Source organism: Chanos chanos, chromosome 9 (assembly GCF_902362185.1).
Source record: "Chanos chanos chromosome 9, fChaCha1.1, whole genome shotgun sequence".
NCBI lineage: Eukaryota > Metazoa > Chordata > Actinopteri > Gonorynchiformes > Chanidae > Chanos > Chanos chanos.
In genome coordinates this window covers 37,483,692-37,499,637 of record NC_044503.1, presented here as the reverse complement: position 1 = coordinate 37,499,637, position 15,946 = coordinate 37,483,692, and the positions used below count along the sequence as shown (strand labels likewise).

Genomic DNA, 15,946 nt, shown 5'->3' with positions numbered 1-15,946 from the left:
GTCTCCCAAAGAAAGTATCTGTCAAATAAAGAAACTCAGGTCTGATCCAGGATCAGTCCAGGTGTGGTCTGTGTCAGCAGGTTCTGAGAGATTCCTTTTTTTAACCACCTCTCTCCATCTATCCCTCTCTCTCTCTCTCTCTCTCTCTCCCCCTTTGCAGATTGGAGACAGATCTAGTTGAGGATCAGTCTAGGTGTTGCCAAAAAGTCCATCACAGCATGTCCATGTCTGAGTCAGATGATGTCCTGCTGAGAATCATTGAGGGTCATAAAACCACCCTGAAAAAGAAGTATGAGTGCTTATATGAAGGTGTTGCACTGAAAGAAAACCAAACCCTCCTCAACAGCATTTACACAGAGCTCTACATCACAGAGGGAGAGAGTGAAGGAGTGAATGACAAACATGAGGTTTTACAGATTGAAACAGCATCCAGGAAATGGGTTTCTCAATACAAACCAATCAGCTGCAATGACATCTTCAGAGCAGAAGAGCAGAAAAAAGCCTTGTCTACTGAGGAACCGGAAGAGGACAGAGAAAATCCAGAAATCAGAACTGTACTCACCAAGGGCATTGCTGGAATTGGAAAAACAGTCTCTGTGCAGAAGTTCATTCTGGACTGGGCAGAGGGAGGGACCAATCAGGACATTGATTTCATGCTGGTTCTTCCTTTCCGCGAACTAAACTTGGTTAGAGATGAACAGTTCAGTCTTCATGGACTCCTGTTAGAGTTTCACCCAGAACTGAAAGACTTGGATCCAAAGAAATATAATGACTGTAAAATGTTGTTCATCTTTGATGGTTTTGATGAAAGTCGACTTCAGTTTAGCTTTTCTGAGAGGCTGTGTGATGTGACCACAACTTCATCAGTGAATATACTGATATCAAACCTCATTCAAGGAAATCTTCTTCTCTCTGCACTCATCTGGATAACCTCCAGACCAGCAGCAGCCAGTCAGATCCCCTCTCAGTTCATCAGTCGTGTGACAGAAGTCCAAGGATTCAGTGATTCACAGAAAGAGGAATACTTCAGAAAAAGAGCCAGTGATGAGAGTCAAGCCAACAGAATCATCTCACACATCAAGACATCAGTGAGTCTCCACATCATGTGTCACATCCCAGTGTTCTGTTGGATTTCAGCCACTGTGCTTCAGGAAATGCTGCGTCAAGACGATGTTAAAGAGATCCCTAAAACTCTGACTGAGATGTACACACACTTCCTGCTCATTCAGACTAAAATGAAGAAGCAGAAATATGAGGAGAAAGTTGAGACAGACTCAAAGAATCTTCTGGAATCAAGCAAGGAGACCTCTCTCAAAATTGCAAAGCTAGCTTTTAATCAGTTGCTGAGAAACAATGTCATGTTTTATGAAGAGGATCTGAGAGAATGTGGCATTGATGTGAGTGATGCCACAGTGTACTCTGGGATTTGTACTGAGATCTTTCAAGAGGAATCTGTGCTTCGTCAGAAGAAGGTCTACTGCTTTGTGCATCTGAGTGTTCAAGAGTTCTTTGCTGCTCTCTATGTGTTTTACTGCTTTGTAAACAAGAGCATGAAGGCACTGGACTATTTTCTGCAGCAAAAGACCAGAGTAGAGCCAAACAATGTTCCCTTGGATGAGTTGCTAAAGGGAGCTGTGGATAAATCTTTGGAGAGTAAGGATGGACATCTCGATCTGTTTGTCCGCTTCCTTCATGGCATCTCACTGGAATCCAACCAGAAACTCCTACAAGGCCTGCTGACACACACACAGAACAATCAAATAAGCATAAAAGAAATAAGCCATTACATCAAGGAGTTAAATAAAGATGGTGTTCCACCTGAGAGATGGATCAATCTACTGCACTGCCTGACTGAAATGAATGATCACTCTCTCCATGAAGAAATTCAAGTTTTTGTCAAGTCTGAAAATTACAGAACTGAACTCTCACTTGCACACTGCACAGCACTGGCCTACATGTTTTTGATGTCAGAGGAGGTGCTGGATGAGTTTGACCTGAAGAAATACAAGACATCAGATGAGGGTCGTAGGAGACTGCTCCCAGCTGTGAGGTGCTGCAGAAAAGCTCTGTGAGTTTTCAATTTCACTTCACAACACCCACTCTTTAGAACTTTGGTTTTTAACCGGTGTGCCATGGAATTTTGAAGAACCCAATGCATTTTTCTACAGGCTCATGAAGTAGTATTTTTAAATACACCAATGACACTTCTTAAATAAAAATGTTAGTAGGTAGTCACTTATTTACAACTTTTGAATTTTTTTATCTAGATGGCTGTCACAGCCTGCACCTTATTTTTGGACTCTTATTTTGAAATGTCTTGTGCTCCTGTTCGGTGTGTGTTTCCACCCCTCACCTGATCCTGTTTGTTCCATTTTCTAACCTCATTTTCCCCTTGTTAATTTGCCCCAATCATGTTTGCCCTGTTTAGTTCTCCTCTTGTATTTAAGCCCTTGTGTTTGACCTGTCCTTTGTCTGTCGTTGTTTGTTTTTGTATACACTCTGTTAGGCTGCACCTTTTTGTTACTGGTCTATGTTCCTGTTTGCACCTGTTTATTTACCTGTTTTTTGTAAGTAAAGTCCTCCTTTTGTCGCCATCATTGTGTCTTGAGCTTGGGTCCTGCACCACTCCACGCCTGACAATGGCCTTTAGTCCCATTCTCAGTTTGATTTTTAAAATAATTCTGTTCCCAGGATCTAAATTTATCATTGTAGCGACCAGAGAAGGTTGTCACTTATGGTAAGCCATTTTAACATTTAATTGCTAGACTGGAGATATATTGCAGGTATCTGCAATTCTTCCTCGTCAAAAAGAGCATTTCAAATATTCACAGTGACATTCTTCCTATCCACAGTTGTCATTTCAGATATCCACAACATCATTCTTCCTAGGAAAAACTCCCATTTCAGATTTCTACAACCTAGTTGTTAGTATTCAAAATTTTAATGTCAGATATCCAAAATGAAAAACCATTCCTGATAGCCATAGTGTAATTTTGAATATCCAGAATACCATGTTACTAGTAAAAATGTCATACTGGATACCCACAACTCATATTCTGACTAGGGCAGCACGATGGTGCAGTGGGTAGCGCTGTCGCCTCACATCAAGTTGGGCAGCCAGGGTCCTGTCTGTGTTGAGTTTGCATGTTCTCCCCGTGTCTGCGTGGGTTTCCTCTGGGAGCTCCGGTTTCCTCCCACAGTCCAAAGACATGCAGGTTGGGGGAATTGGAGACACTAAATTGCCCCTAGGCATGAATGTGTGTTTGTCTGTGAGTCTGCCCTGTGATGGACTGGTGACCTGTCCAGGGTGTTTCCCCGTCTTTCGCCCAATGAACACTGGGATAGGCTCCAGCAACCCCCCCCCCATGACCCTATAATTAGTGAGTGACTATTATGACCAGTAAAAATGCAGTTTCAGATATCTACAATTAAAATCACTAGATACAGTGCAATTGCAGACTTCCACAAATGCATTTTTAATAAATTGTGTAATTTAATAAATTGTGTAATTTGATCTTTGATGTGCCTTAGCCCCAAACAGGTTGAAAACCTTTAGAAGCTTTATTTGGTGGGATGTCCCTGGTCATATTTTGGCAAGTAATGAATTACAGTATTTGATGAATGAGGGTGGCTGCAAGAACAAAATAAAAGAAAAAACAATTCAGAATTGACTTCAGTCATTTTCTCCATCCAGTAATTTCCATAATTTTCAGAACCTCTGTGATGTTTAGACAAAGCTGATTTGTTTAGACAGGTCACAAAGACATTAACAGCAGTGTCTGAATATTCTCTCTCTCTCTCTCTCTGTCTCTCTCTCTCTCTCTGGTTGGATGCTGGGTGTGTGAGAGCATGTTCTTAGTAAAAGGACTGGGGAAAAAGGCTGCTCCCTTGAATTCTATTTGTCTTTTTTTCCTTGTCTGAACCATTATAAAGTTAAAAACATTAACATTTAAGACAGGGATACTGTGTGTTTGATGTTTGGTAGTTTATGGGAGTGTATCAGGTTTTTTTGGTTGACTGAGAGTAAAATATGGGTGAGTGAAATGATTGTTCCCTTTACACAGCAGGTTGTACTGACCATTAAAGTCACTATTTCACTATTGTTTCACCCTTCATCCACAACATGAAATTGAGAAAAAAATCATCACATATCTGTGTTATCAGTCTACTGGGCCAATGAAATCATGATATTTTCTATCTTCACTATTATTCACTGTTATTCACTGTTATTACCTGTTATTTATCTACTCATCAGCAGTGATGTTTTTTACACTGAGTGAATAATATAGTATTGTCTATGTTACGGATATTATATTATGGATGCCTCCTGGGAAATACTGTGTTTACAGAGCAGCTAAAAAATGTAATGTCTGGATGAACATTTTTAATAATATCATGATAAAATGTCACTGAAGTTCAGCCCTAGAAGTGATTTACAGGATAATTTTATTCTTTAAAAAGTCAGTGTTTTGTTTTCCTTCTCCGTGTGTAGACTCAGAGACTATAAACTCACTCAGCAGTCCTGTGAAACTATCACCTCAGCTCTGACGTCAGTGAACTGCCCCCTGAGAGAACTGGACCTGAGTAACACTGGTCTTCAGGATTCAGGAGTGACGATGCTCTGTGACGCACTACAGAATCCTAACTGTAAACTGGAAATACTGAGGTCAGTAATTCTGAATGGAGCAACTTGTTGATCATTTTTCCAGTCATTCTATTTATATGAATATTTTTTTTCCAAACAAAATAAATATTTGGACAGTCTCGAAAAAACTGATGCTTATAGACAAGTCACATTTGTATGAGTTAGTGAATATTATCTTCTCTCTCTCTGATTGGATGCTGGGAGTGTGGGAGTGTAAGAACATGTTCACAATGAAAGGACGTTTTCCAAGGACATGAGTCTGTCCCTGTTTTTGATTTCTGTTTGTTTCTTTTCTTTCCTTGTGTGGTGGGAGAATGAGGAGATGAGAGACAGGTAGTCTAATGGGAGCTAGGATGCAGCCAATCACATCATGTTATTTTCCAGCTATTCATTGTGTGTTTGATTTTGATTTGACCATAGAGATCAATGACTTCACATTCATCCAGTCATGAGTCCAGTATAATGAGTGCACTCCTTTATATGTACTTATGATGGGTTTTCTGCTTTTGTTCTTTTTCCTCTGAGTTCTACACAGTCACTGATCCCCATAGTTAACACTGCAGTAGTGTATGTATCAGTAATGAAGTGAACACATCAAATCACATTATCTGACTTGATGAAAAAGGTCAAAGCTGGGTCTGATGACAATAGTAAGACCAACAGTCAGGAGCAGAGTCACTCTCCAGAGAGAACAAACAGCATCATCAACAATGGCAGGTTTCTGATATTTCTAATCTTCTCACACAGTAGACTCTAAGAGTACAGTTACTAGTGTGAATGGGTTTGTTTCATTCAGAATGGTCTAGATGTAGTGTTTTGCTGTGTTTGTTACTAAGGGACAACAGAGCAATATTCCTTGGTTTTTTGTGGTCCATTATGTGATTATATCCATATATGTCACATGAGTGAATGAACTCTGAAACACAATAAAACATTTGGGAAATGTTGGGAGCCATGGTCAGTGAAAGGCCAGCAGTAGCCATAACGGTGTCAGGAAAAGCAAAGAATTACTAGCGTCAGTGGCTATGCAAATGATAACCATACCAGAACCAATCAGTCATGTTTGGTACGTGATGACCAAGATGGTCAGACTTTTCTTGTTACTTCCGCCTCTCTAGAGAACGTCACATACCAAACACATGACACACTGAACTGATTGGTTCTCGTGTAGCATGAAAACATGTATGAACAGAGAAGTAGAAAAACCTCTCTCAATGGCTCTGGTCGCGGGAAATAGACCACTGTAGCTTCATTCAAGCAATCGAACTTTTGAGCTTGGTGACAAGCTTGCTGTTTTCGCAAAATTCGCCCCCCAGAGTGAAAAGTGGTAGGGCGAAATTCGCTAAAACAGCAAGCAAGGTGTTTCACTCTGTGGAAGCCCAGAGTAAAAGTAAATTTATAAAAAGCAAGCAAAGTAGATGTGTTTTGTCCGCTGTGATTTTCCCCCCATGGAAATTACCTCAACTTTCACTATGTAACGTTTGGTTCTCAAACCTGTGGAGAAATGCAAGCTGGTTCTCAAAAGGCACTGGCTTGGCACCGGCTCCATCCTGGTGGAAAAGAGAGATTAAACAAATTTCTCTGGCCCCCTGGTAATCCAAATTACTAAAAGACTCTAGAGCTCAGGGGAACTGCCTGGGCTTCTCACTCGTCTATTGGGGGTAAATTACCGAAGTGGTCATCAAATTCACCAACTGTGCTTTTGATCTTTACATGACTAATGAGTTGGTCAGTAAACAGGGTGTCTGTCTCGCTTCTGTTCTGTGTGGAACATGGCTAGTCCTTTTAGCATGAACTTGACTGACAGTTTTGTAAGTGTTGTCCTTTTGATAGCTTATTTCTTATTTAAATTTTCATTAGTCTCTCCAGTTTAAAGTGCTCAGTTAATGACAACTTCACAACATTTCACAACTTTTTGTCAAGCTCTATCAGTACAATTTTTAATTCTTAAATGAGTGAATGCTTATGTTCTCTCTCTCTCTCTCTCTCTCTCTCTCTCTCTCTCTCTCTCTCCAGACTTGCTGGCTGTAAACTCACTGAACAGTCCTGTTCATCTATAGCCTCAGTTCTACAGTCAGTAAACTGTCCCCTGAGAGAACTGGACCTGAGTAACAATGACCTTCAGGATTCAGGAGTGAAATTTCTCTGTGTGGGACTGAAAAATCCACACTATAAACTGGAGATACTGAGGTCAGTATTAGTCAGGAACTGAAAAATGGCAGGTTATCCTCTCTCAGGGCAGTTATACAGCCCCACTATTGAGTCTCTTCTGTGGAAACTGAGATGGGACCTTAAGGGGTTTCCAATAGCAGGAGACTATTGCACACCTGTCTGGTCATGAAGGCGTGTCCTCTGTCTGTGGTCCCTCTCAAGATTTCTTCCATTTTTTCCCCTGTTACACCTGGGTTTTTTGGGGGAATTTTTTTCTTGCCTGTTATGAGGGTTAAGTCAGAGGGTGTGGTCCTGTTTTTTTTGCTGTAATCCTGTGGGCATGTAAAGCCCTTTGAGACTGTAAACAGTGATATTGGGCTTTAAATAATGTTGAAAACTTGAAGACGCTGATGATGTGACAGTGTTTATAGCAAGACAGGAAGATGTTCTGACTCTTAACAGGAGTTTGACCTCATGTGGAAAATTCTGTTCAGCTAAACCTTAGTGGAATATTTCTAGTTTCTCTCTCTCTCACTCTCTCTCTCTCTCTCTCTCTCTCTCTCTCTCTCTCTCTGTCTCTCTCCAGACTTGCTCTCTGTAAACTCACTGAACAGTCCTGTTCATCTATAGCCTCAGTTCTACAGTCAGTAAACTGTCCCCAGAGAGAACTGGACCTGAGTAACAATGACCTTCAGGATTCAGGAGTGAAGTTTCTCTGTGTGGGACTGAAGAATCCACACTGTAAACTGGAGATACTGAGGTCAGTATTAGTCAGGAACTTAAATACAGTATTTAGAATTACTGTCTTCATATTAAAATGAGACCAGGTTGATGTATAGTATGGTTATTAAAGTACTGTTGTGTATGAGACATACTGATCATAAAAGGAGATGAATTTCCTTCAGTATCTGTAAGGCTAATGTTAGTAACTGGTCTGTGAGTTTAGTTAATGTGATAGTTTAACAAAGTCAACATTTATGGTAAAACAGAGTGGAACCTTTACAATGAATCACATTTCACAAACCAGATTAAGAGTTAATATTGTCTGTCTGTCTGTCTCTCTCTCTCTCTCTCTCTCTCTATGTAGGTTGTCTGGTTGTTTAGTGACAGATGAAGGTTGTTCTTCTCTGGCTTCAGCTATGAGTTCAAACCCCTCACACTTGAGAGAACTGGATCTGAGCTACAATCACCCAGGAGACTCAGGAGTGAAGCGTCTCTCCACACAGATGAATCAACACTGTCGACTTAAGTCAGTACAGTCTGTGCGTGTGTGTGTGTGTGTGTGTGTGTGTGTGTGTGATTGTGTGAGGCTCATCCATTGTCTGTTGTGTGTTTTTGTAGTGTGGACCATGGTGGAGAATTCATGATCAAACCAGGATTGAGAAAATGTGAGTGCACACGCACACGCACACGCACACACACAAACACACACACACACACACACACATACTTTATGAAATAAATACTGATATAATAATATAATACTCTCCATTTAGTATAACACATGCAGTTGAGAGTGTGTGAAATGTTTTCTTCTCTAATTTCTCTTCTTCTCTATAGATGCCTGTGATCTCACACTGGACCCAAACACAGCATACACACACCTCTCTCTGTCTGAGGGGAACAGAAAGGTGACATATGTGAGAAAGAATCAGTCTTATCCTGAGAATCCAGAGAGATTTGATGTCTATTATCAGGTCATGTGTAGAGACAGTCTGACTGGACGCTGTTACTGGGAGACTGAGAGGAGTGGATATGGTGCTGAATTATCAGTGACATATAAAGGAATCAGGAGGAAAGGAGGGAGTGATGACTGTTTGTTTGGAAACAATGAAAAGTCCTGGAGTCTGTGGTGCTCTGGTTATAGTTATACTGCCCGTCACAATAAACAGAGAACTGACATACCTCACAACCCCTCACACACACGCAGAGTAGGAGTGTATCTGGACTGGTCGTCTGGAACTGTGTCCTTCTACAACATCTCCTCTGACACACACACACTCACACACATACACACATTCCACTGCACATTCACTGAACCCCTCTATGCAGGGTTTAGTGTTGATTCTAGCTCCTCAGTGTCTCTGTGTTAGATCAAATGAATAAACACACACACACTGAAATACACACACACACATACACATACACATTCTTTTTCTCTTTTTCACATGCATACACACAATGTTCATATGTACCATTTATTTTTATTTACACTTCCACTTGGACACACACACACGCTGAAAAACACAAACGTGTGTGTATGAAGTACAATCAGAGTTTTATTTATGTAAGAGAAATCTGTGAGTAATAAACAATTATTAATTTATTTACAAAGTTTTGTACAGATTTGCTTTTTGTTTTTGTATTTTTTTTTTCTGAAATTCTTGTTAATTTGTTTTTATTTTGTTACAAAAACAGTGTAAACATGTATATGTCAGAGAGAAAGACACAAATGACATATCATTACATATAAAAACATTGAAAGTGTTTCTGATGCTGAACACACTCTCTCCCTCATAAACTGTCTCTCTCTCTCTTTCTCTCTCACATGCACGCTCTTTCTTTCTCATTCAAAGGTACTCTCACTCACAGACACACACGCACGCTCACTCTCTATCTCATACAGACACGCACTCTCTCTCTCTTTCTCTCAAACACTCTCTCTTTTTGTTTTTCACACACTATCTCTCTCTGACACACGCTCTCTTGCACACACACATTGTCTCTCTCACACCATCTCTCTCTCTCTAAATCAGGGGTGGGCAAATCCGGTCCTGGAGGGCCATGGTCCCGCTGTTTTTCTTACCGACCAACTAAATACAATCTGTGATTGGCTGAAGAGCATGCACACCTGTTTTCAAAGTGAAAATCAACAGGTGGCTAAGAGGTGAAAACAAAAACCGGCAGGACACCGACCCTCCAGGACTGGATTTGCCCACCCCTGCTCCAAAGGCTTTTCGACCACAGGCAGCACAGAGGCTCTTGTACCAGCAGGACCTGACGTGGGCTGGAACTGCATGTGAGCTTTTAAGACGTGTAGAGGACATGGGGTACCACAGACATTTGTTTTTTTTATTAAAACAAAGGGTGATGGACCTGTCCCCAACTAACTTTTTATCAGGTTAATGTCAAAAAATCTACCTTTTAACCTTTTATCAGACTGTTTTAAGAGAGTGGTCTTCAGTTTTTTGAAGTGAACAGAGATGCATCTCAGCATCTGTATGTGGTGAGGGGCAATAAGGGGAGGATGGGGAAAAGGCCGACTACACCACCTGGGGACTTACAGCTCAGGAAGTACCGTTCCAGGAACCTTGAGTACTGTTTTGGAAATTAATAAAGCACACAGACTCGTTACTGATACGAGACAGAGACGTGTTTTCAGAATAAACCAAATATTTTATTGAAAGATCAAATGAATAAAGAGGAAGGGAGTGGAGCTGCTGGAGAAGAAAACAAAACAAAACAAAAATAACCCAAATAACAGAAACCTAAGAGTAAATAAAAGGAATAAAAAAACACCTCCTACAAATTCAACAAGAAAGGCCTTTACTAAATCTAAAACAGTGATTAAACTCCAGGTGTATAAAACGCCAGTCCAACGGAAGCGAAACAACACTAAACTGGAGCTGAGGTCGCTTGTGGAGAGGCAGACTACAATGATGAGTGCCCAGGAGCGCCACCCTTACCTTACTCCTTTCAGGTGCAAAACAGCAATCCTCACAGAAATAAGAATGGTGTAATCTACCTTTGTGTCCCGGTGCTTTTACACACATCAAGTGAAGGGACCCCACCATGGATGCCCTGAGTGTCAAACTTTATTGTGCATTGCACTCAACGCTGATGCATTATACAGAGGATCCTGCTGTTTCTAACCTAAAGGTTTATTCTCAGAAATTGAGATCGATTTCAATAACTTTACTTCCGTTTTTTAAATCTGAATTTCTCTCTCTCTCTCTCTCTCTCTCTCTCTCTCCTGCACACACACACATACCCTCTCTCTCTCTGTCCTTCTCTCTCTCACACATGCACTCTCTTTCTTTCCCTCTCTCTCTGTCTCTCTCTCACACACTCGCACACACTCATTCTCTGTCTGTCTCTCTCGTTGTCTCTTTCAGTCTCTTTCTCTTTCTCTCTCTTTCACGGACACACACACACACTCTCTCTCTCTCACAGACTCACTCTCCCTTCCTCTTTCTCTCACACATACACCCCCCCCCCTCTCTCTCTCATCAGGAAGGGGAGGGAACACTACTCTCTTTTACAGTCCTACAGCAAATGGATTTTGAGGGAATGTCCAAAAAGACTTTGTACCAAACTTGTGTCAAAGTCACACATTTTAACTCACTAAGTGGACTGAAGGAATCCAAGTGCTCAGGTTTGGTGGAACCAGGGTCTTCCCCCACGAGGGCGCTGGAGGTCCCTGTACAAGCCCCCCATTGAGAAGCGTACGGCGGATCTTCAGTGGTGGATTGTGCATGGGGTTGTGACCACTAACAGACATGTGACACACATTGATTCCACTGTAGGGAAGGGTTGTCCTTTCTGTCAGGCAGAGGAGACAATTGACAATTGAACATCTTTTTTTGTGATGTAATAGACTTAGTGGACTCTTGGAGGTACTGGGGGAATGGTGTGGGGGTTTTGGGGAGGCATTGATGGATGAACTCTTTATTTATGGACCAAAGTACAATTATAATTAAAGAAAAAGAAAGTGTTTGTTGAATTTCATATGAGGTCAGACAAAAATGAGCATTTGGGTAATGAGGAGAAATAAGATGAAGGGGGCAGGATTGACAGATCCTAAAGTGATGATGAAAGCTTTGGTGGCAACACGTCTAAGAATTGAATATGTTTATTTTAAAATGACCCATAACTTGTGTAAATTCTCTGAAGTTTGGGGACAAGATTGTGTTTTATGTGTTTTGAATCATGAGGAAGAGTTGGTTTTAGACTTTGTGTCTCCTTTATTGTGTTTTAAAATTTCTTTTATTGTGTGTTTTTCTTTCACCTTATCGTGTTTTAAAACGACAATCTTAATTTTACTTGTAATTTTATGTTATTTATTCATCTTTTACATTTGAGGGTTTTTTTTAAACCGCAAATTAAAATAACAAACAGACTGCTGCCTGTGTGTGTAAGTGACTGATGAAATGAAATTACAAAATGTTTTAGTGCCGATGTATCAATAAATGTACTGTTAAAGTCAAAGACTCTCACTCTCTTTCTCCGCCGTTCACCGTTGTATCTAGGCGGGAGACCGCTCGTTGGTGGTAGGTTTTATCACCCCCCCACTTCTGTTTGGGAACCTGGTGTCTGTGTTGGTGGTGTGGTGTTCAGTGGCCTGGCTGGTTGAGTCTGTTTGGGAACCTGGTGTCTGTGTTGGTGGCGTGGTGTTCAGTGGCCTGGCTGGTTGAGTCTGTTTGGGAACCTGGTGTCCGTGTTGGTGGCGTGGTGTTCAGCGGCCTGGCTGGTTGAGTCTGTTTGGGAACCTGGTGTCTGTGTTGGTGGCGTGGTGTTCAGTGGCCTGGCTGGTTGAGTCTGTTTGGGAACCTGGTGTCTGTGTTGGTGGTGTGGTGTTCAGTGGCCTGGCTGGTTGAGTCTGTTTGGGAACCTGGTGTCTGTGTTGGTGGCGTCTTCAGTGGCGGCCTGGCTGGTTGAGTCTGTTTGGGAACCTGGTGTCCGTGTTGGTGGCGTGGTGTTCAGTGGCCTGGCTGGTTGAGTCTGTTTGGGAACCTGGTGTCCGTGTTGGTGGCGTGGTGTTCAGCGGCCTGGCTGGTTGAGTCTGTTTGGGAACCTGGTGTCTGTGTTGGTGGCGTGGTGTTCAGCGGCCTGGCTGGTTGAGTCTGTTTGGGAACCTGGTGTCTGTGTTGGTGGCGTGGTGTTCAGCGGCCTGGCTGGTTGAGTCTGTTTGGGAACCTGGTGTCCGTGTTGGTGGCGTGGTGTTCAGTGGCCTGGCTGGTTGAGTCTGTTTGGGAACCTGGTGTCTGTGTTGGTGGCGTGGTGTTCAGTGGCCTGGCTTGTTGAGTCTGTTTGGGAACCTGGTGTTCGTGTTGGTGGCGTGGTGTTCAGCGGCCTGGCTGGTTGAGTCTGTTTGGGAACCTGGTGTCCGTGTTGGTGGCGTGGTGTTCAGCGGCCTGCCTGGTTGAGTCTTTTTGGGAACCTGGTGTCCGTGTTGGTGGCGTGGTGTTCAGCGGCCTGGCTTGTTGAGTCTGTTTGGGAACCTGGTGTCCGTGTTGGTGGCGTGGTGTTCAGCGGCCTGGCTGGTTGAGTCTGTTTGGGAACCTGGTGTCTGTGTTGGTGGTGTGGTGTTCAGCGGCCTGGCTGGTTGAGTCTGTTTGGGAACCTGGTGTCCGTGTTGGTGGCGTGGTGTTCAGTGGCCTGGCTGGTTGAGTCTGTTTGGGAACCTGGTGTCTGTGTTGGTGGCGTCTTCAGTGGCGGCCTGGCTGGTTGAGTCTGTTTGGGAACCTGGTGTCCGTGTTGGTGGCGTGGTGTTCAGCGGCCTGGCTGGTTGAGTCTGTTTGGGAACCTGGTGTCTGTGTTGGTGGCGTGGTGTTCAGCGGCCTGGCTGGTTGAGTCTGTTTGGGAACCTGGTGTCTGTGTTGGTGGCGTGGTGTTCAGCGGCCTGGCTGGTTGAGTCTGTTTGGGAACCTGGTGTCCGTGTTGGTGGCGTGGTGTTCAGTGGCCTGGCTGGTTGAGTCTGTTTGGGAACCTGGTGTCTGTGTTGGTGGCGTGGTGTTCAGTGGCCTGGCTGGTTGAGTCTGTTTGGGAACCTGGTGTCCGTGTTGGTGGCGTGGTGTTCAGCGGCCTGGCTGGTTGAGTCTGTTTGGGAACCTGGTGTCTGTGTTGGTGGCGTGGTGTTCAGCGGCCTGGCTGGTTGAGTCTGTTTGGGAACCTGGTGTCTGTGTTGGTGGCGTGGTGTTCAGCGGCCTGGCTGGTTGAGTCTGTTTGGGAACCTGGTGTCTGTGTTGGTGGCGTGGTGTTCAGCGGCCTGGCTGGTTGAGTCTGTTTGGGAACCTGGTGTCCGTGTTGGTGGCGTGGTGTTCAGTGGCCTGGCTGGTTGAGTCTGTTTGGGAACCTGGTGTCTGTGTTGGTGGCGTGGTGTTCAGTGGCCTGGCTGGTTGAGTCTGTTTGGGAACCTGGTGTCCGTGTTGGTGGCGTGGTGTTCAGCGGCCTGGCTGGTTGAGTCTGTTTGGGAACCTGGTGTCCGTGTTGGTGGCGTGGTGTTCAGCGGCCTGCCTGGTTGAGTCTTTTTGGGAACCTGGTGTCCGTGTTGGTGGCGTGGTGTTCAGCGGCCTGGCTTGTTGAGTCTGTTTGGGAACCTGGTGTCCGTGTTGGTGGCGTGGTGTTCAGCGGCCTGGCTTGTTGAGTCTGTTTGGGAACCTGGTGTCCGTGTTGGTGACGTGGTGTTCAGCGGCCTGGCTTGTTGAGTCTGTTTGGGAACCTGGTGTCTGTGTTGGTGGAGTGGTGTTCAGTGGCCTGGCTGGTTGAGTCTGTTTGGGAACCTGGTGTCTGTGTTGGTGGTGTGGTGTTCAGCGGCCTGGCTGGTTGAGTCTGTTTGGGAACCTGGTGTCTGTGTTGGTAATGTGGTGTTCAGTGGCCTGGCTGGTTGAGTCTGTTTGGGAACCTGGTGTCCATGTTGGTGGCGTGGTGTTCAGTGTGGTGTTCAGCGGCCTGGCTGGTTGAGTCGTTGTATTTTCCCCACAACCTCATCTTCCCTGCGACTCGTCTCTTTGTCGCGGATGCGGAGTGAAATCGTTCCGTTTCGGGACGGCTTGAGGCAGCTTCGCATTTGTTCACGGTTTGGGAAGCCGCATCTTCGTATCCCGGCCTTGGTGGGGGTGGCCACGCACGCGACAGTGGGTGACCCTCGTCAAGTTCCCGGCCTCCGCTCCCCAGTGGTGCTGCTGTTTCGTCTCCTGATACCTCAACCTCTCTACGCTTTTATGTCTCTACATTTGTAAAGGACCCAGTGGAGGTCCTTCACTGGTTCCTTTACTGTAGAGTTATGGTCCTTCACTGGGTCCTTTACTGTAGAGTGGAGGTCCTTCACTGGTTCCTTTACTGTAGAGTGGAGGTCCTTCACTGGTTCCTTTACTGTAGAGTGGAGGTCCTTCACTGGGTCCTTTACCGTAGAGTGGAGGTCCTTCACTGGTTCCTTTACTGTAGAGTGGAGGTCCTTCACTGGGTCCTTTACTGTAGAGTGGAGGACCTTCACCGGGTCCTTTACTGTAGAGTGGAGGTCCTTCACTGAGTCCTTTACTGTAGAGTGGAGGACCTTCACCGGGTCCTTTACTGTAGAGTGGAGGTCCTTCACTGGGTCCTTTACTGTAGAGTGGAGGTCCTTCACTGGTTCCTTTACTGTAGAGTGGAGGTCCTTCACTGGTTCCTTTACTGTAGACTGGAGGTCCTTCACTGGTTCCTTTACTGTAGAGTGGAGGTCCTTCACTGGGTCCTTTACCGTAGAGTGGAGGACCTTCACTGGTTCCTTTACTGTAGAGTGGAGGTCCTTCACTGGGTCCTTTACCGTAGAGTGGAGGTCCTTCACTGGGTCCTTTACTGTAGAGTGGAGGTCCTTCACTGGTTCCTTTACTGTAGAGTGGAGGTCCTTCACTGGGTCCTTTACTGTAGAGTGAAGGTCCTTCACTGGTTCTTTTACTGTAGAGTGGAGGTCCTTCACTGGTTCCTTTACTGTAGAGTGAAGGACCTTCACCGGGTCCTTTACTGTAGAGTGGAGGTCCTTCACTGGGTCCTTTACTGTAGAGTAGAGGTCCTTCACTGGGTCCTTTACTGTAGAGTGGAGGCCCTTCACTGGGTCCTTTACTGTAGAGTGGAGGACCTTCACCGGGTCCTTTACTGTAGAGTGGAGGTCCTTCACTGAGTCCTTTACTGTAGAGTGGAGGACCTTCACCGGGTCCTTTACTGTAGAGTGGAGGTCCTTCACTGGGTCCTTTACTGTAGAGTAGAGGTCCTTCACTGGGTCCTTTACTGTAGAGTGGAGGCCCTTCACTGGGTCCTTTACTGTAGAGTGGAGGACCTTCACCGGGTCCTTTACTGTAGAGTGGAGGTCCTTCACTGAGTCCTTTACTGTAGAGTGGAGGACCTTCACCGGGTCCTTTACTGTAGAGTGGAGGTCCTTCACTGGGTCCTTTA

General features: G+C 44.5%; 1 protein-coding gene across 1 annotated transcript; it reads left to right on the top strand.

The window, feature by feature from the left end:
* Positions 1-284: 284 nt before the first annotated feature.
* On the top strand, positions 285-8,889 carry LOC115821744 (NACHT, LRR and PYD domains-containing protein 3-like; the record flags this gene model as incomplete). The annotated part of the gene is made up of 7 exons (XM_030785542.1): positions 285-2,068; positions 4,493-4,666; positions 6,662-6,835; positions 7,383-7,556; positions 7,884-8,045; positions 8,138-8,184; positions 8,357-8,889. Coding segments are annotated over 7 exons (3,048 nt in total), but the record flags the coding sequence as incomplete, so codon positions are not given.
* Between the last annotated feature and the right edge of the window lie 7,057 nt (positions 8,890-15,946).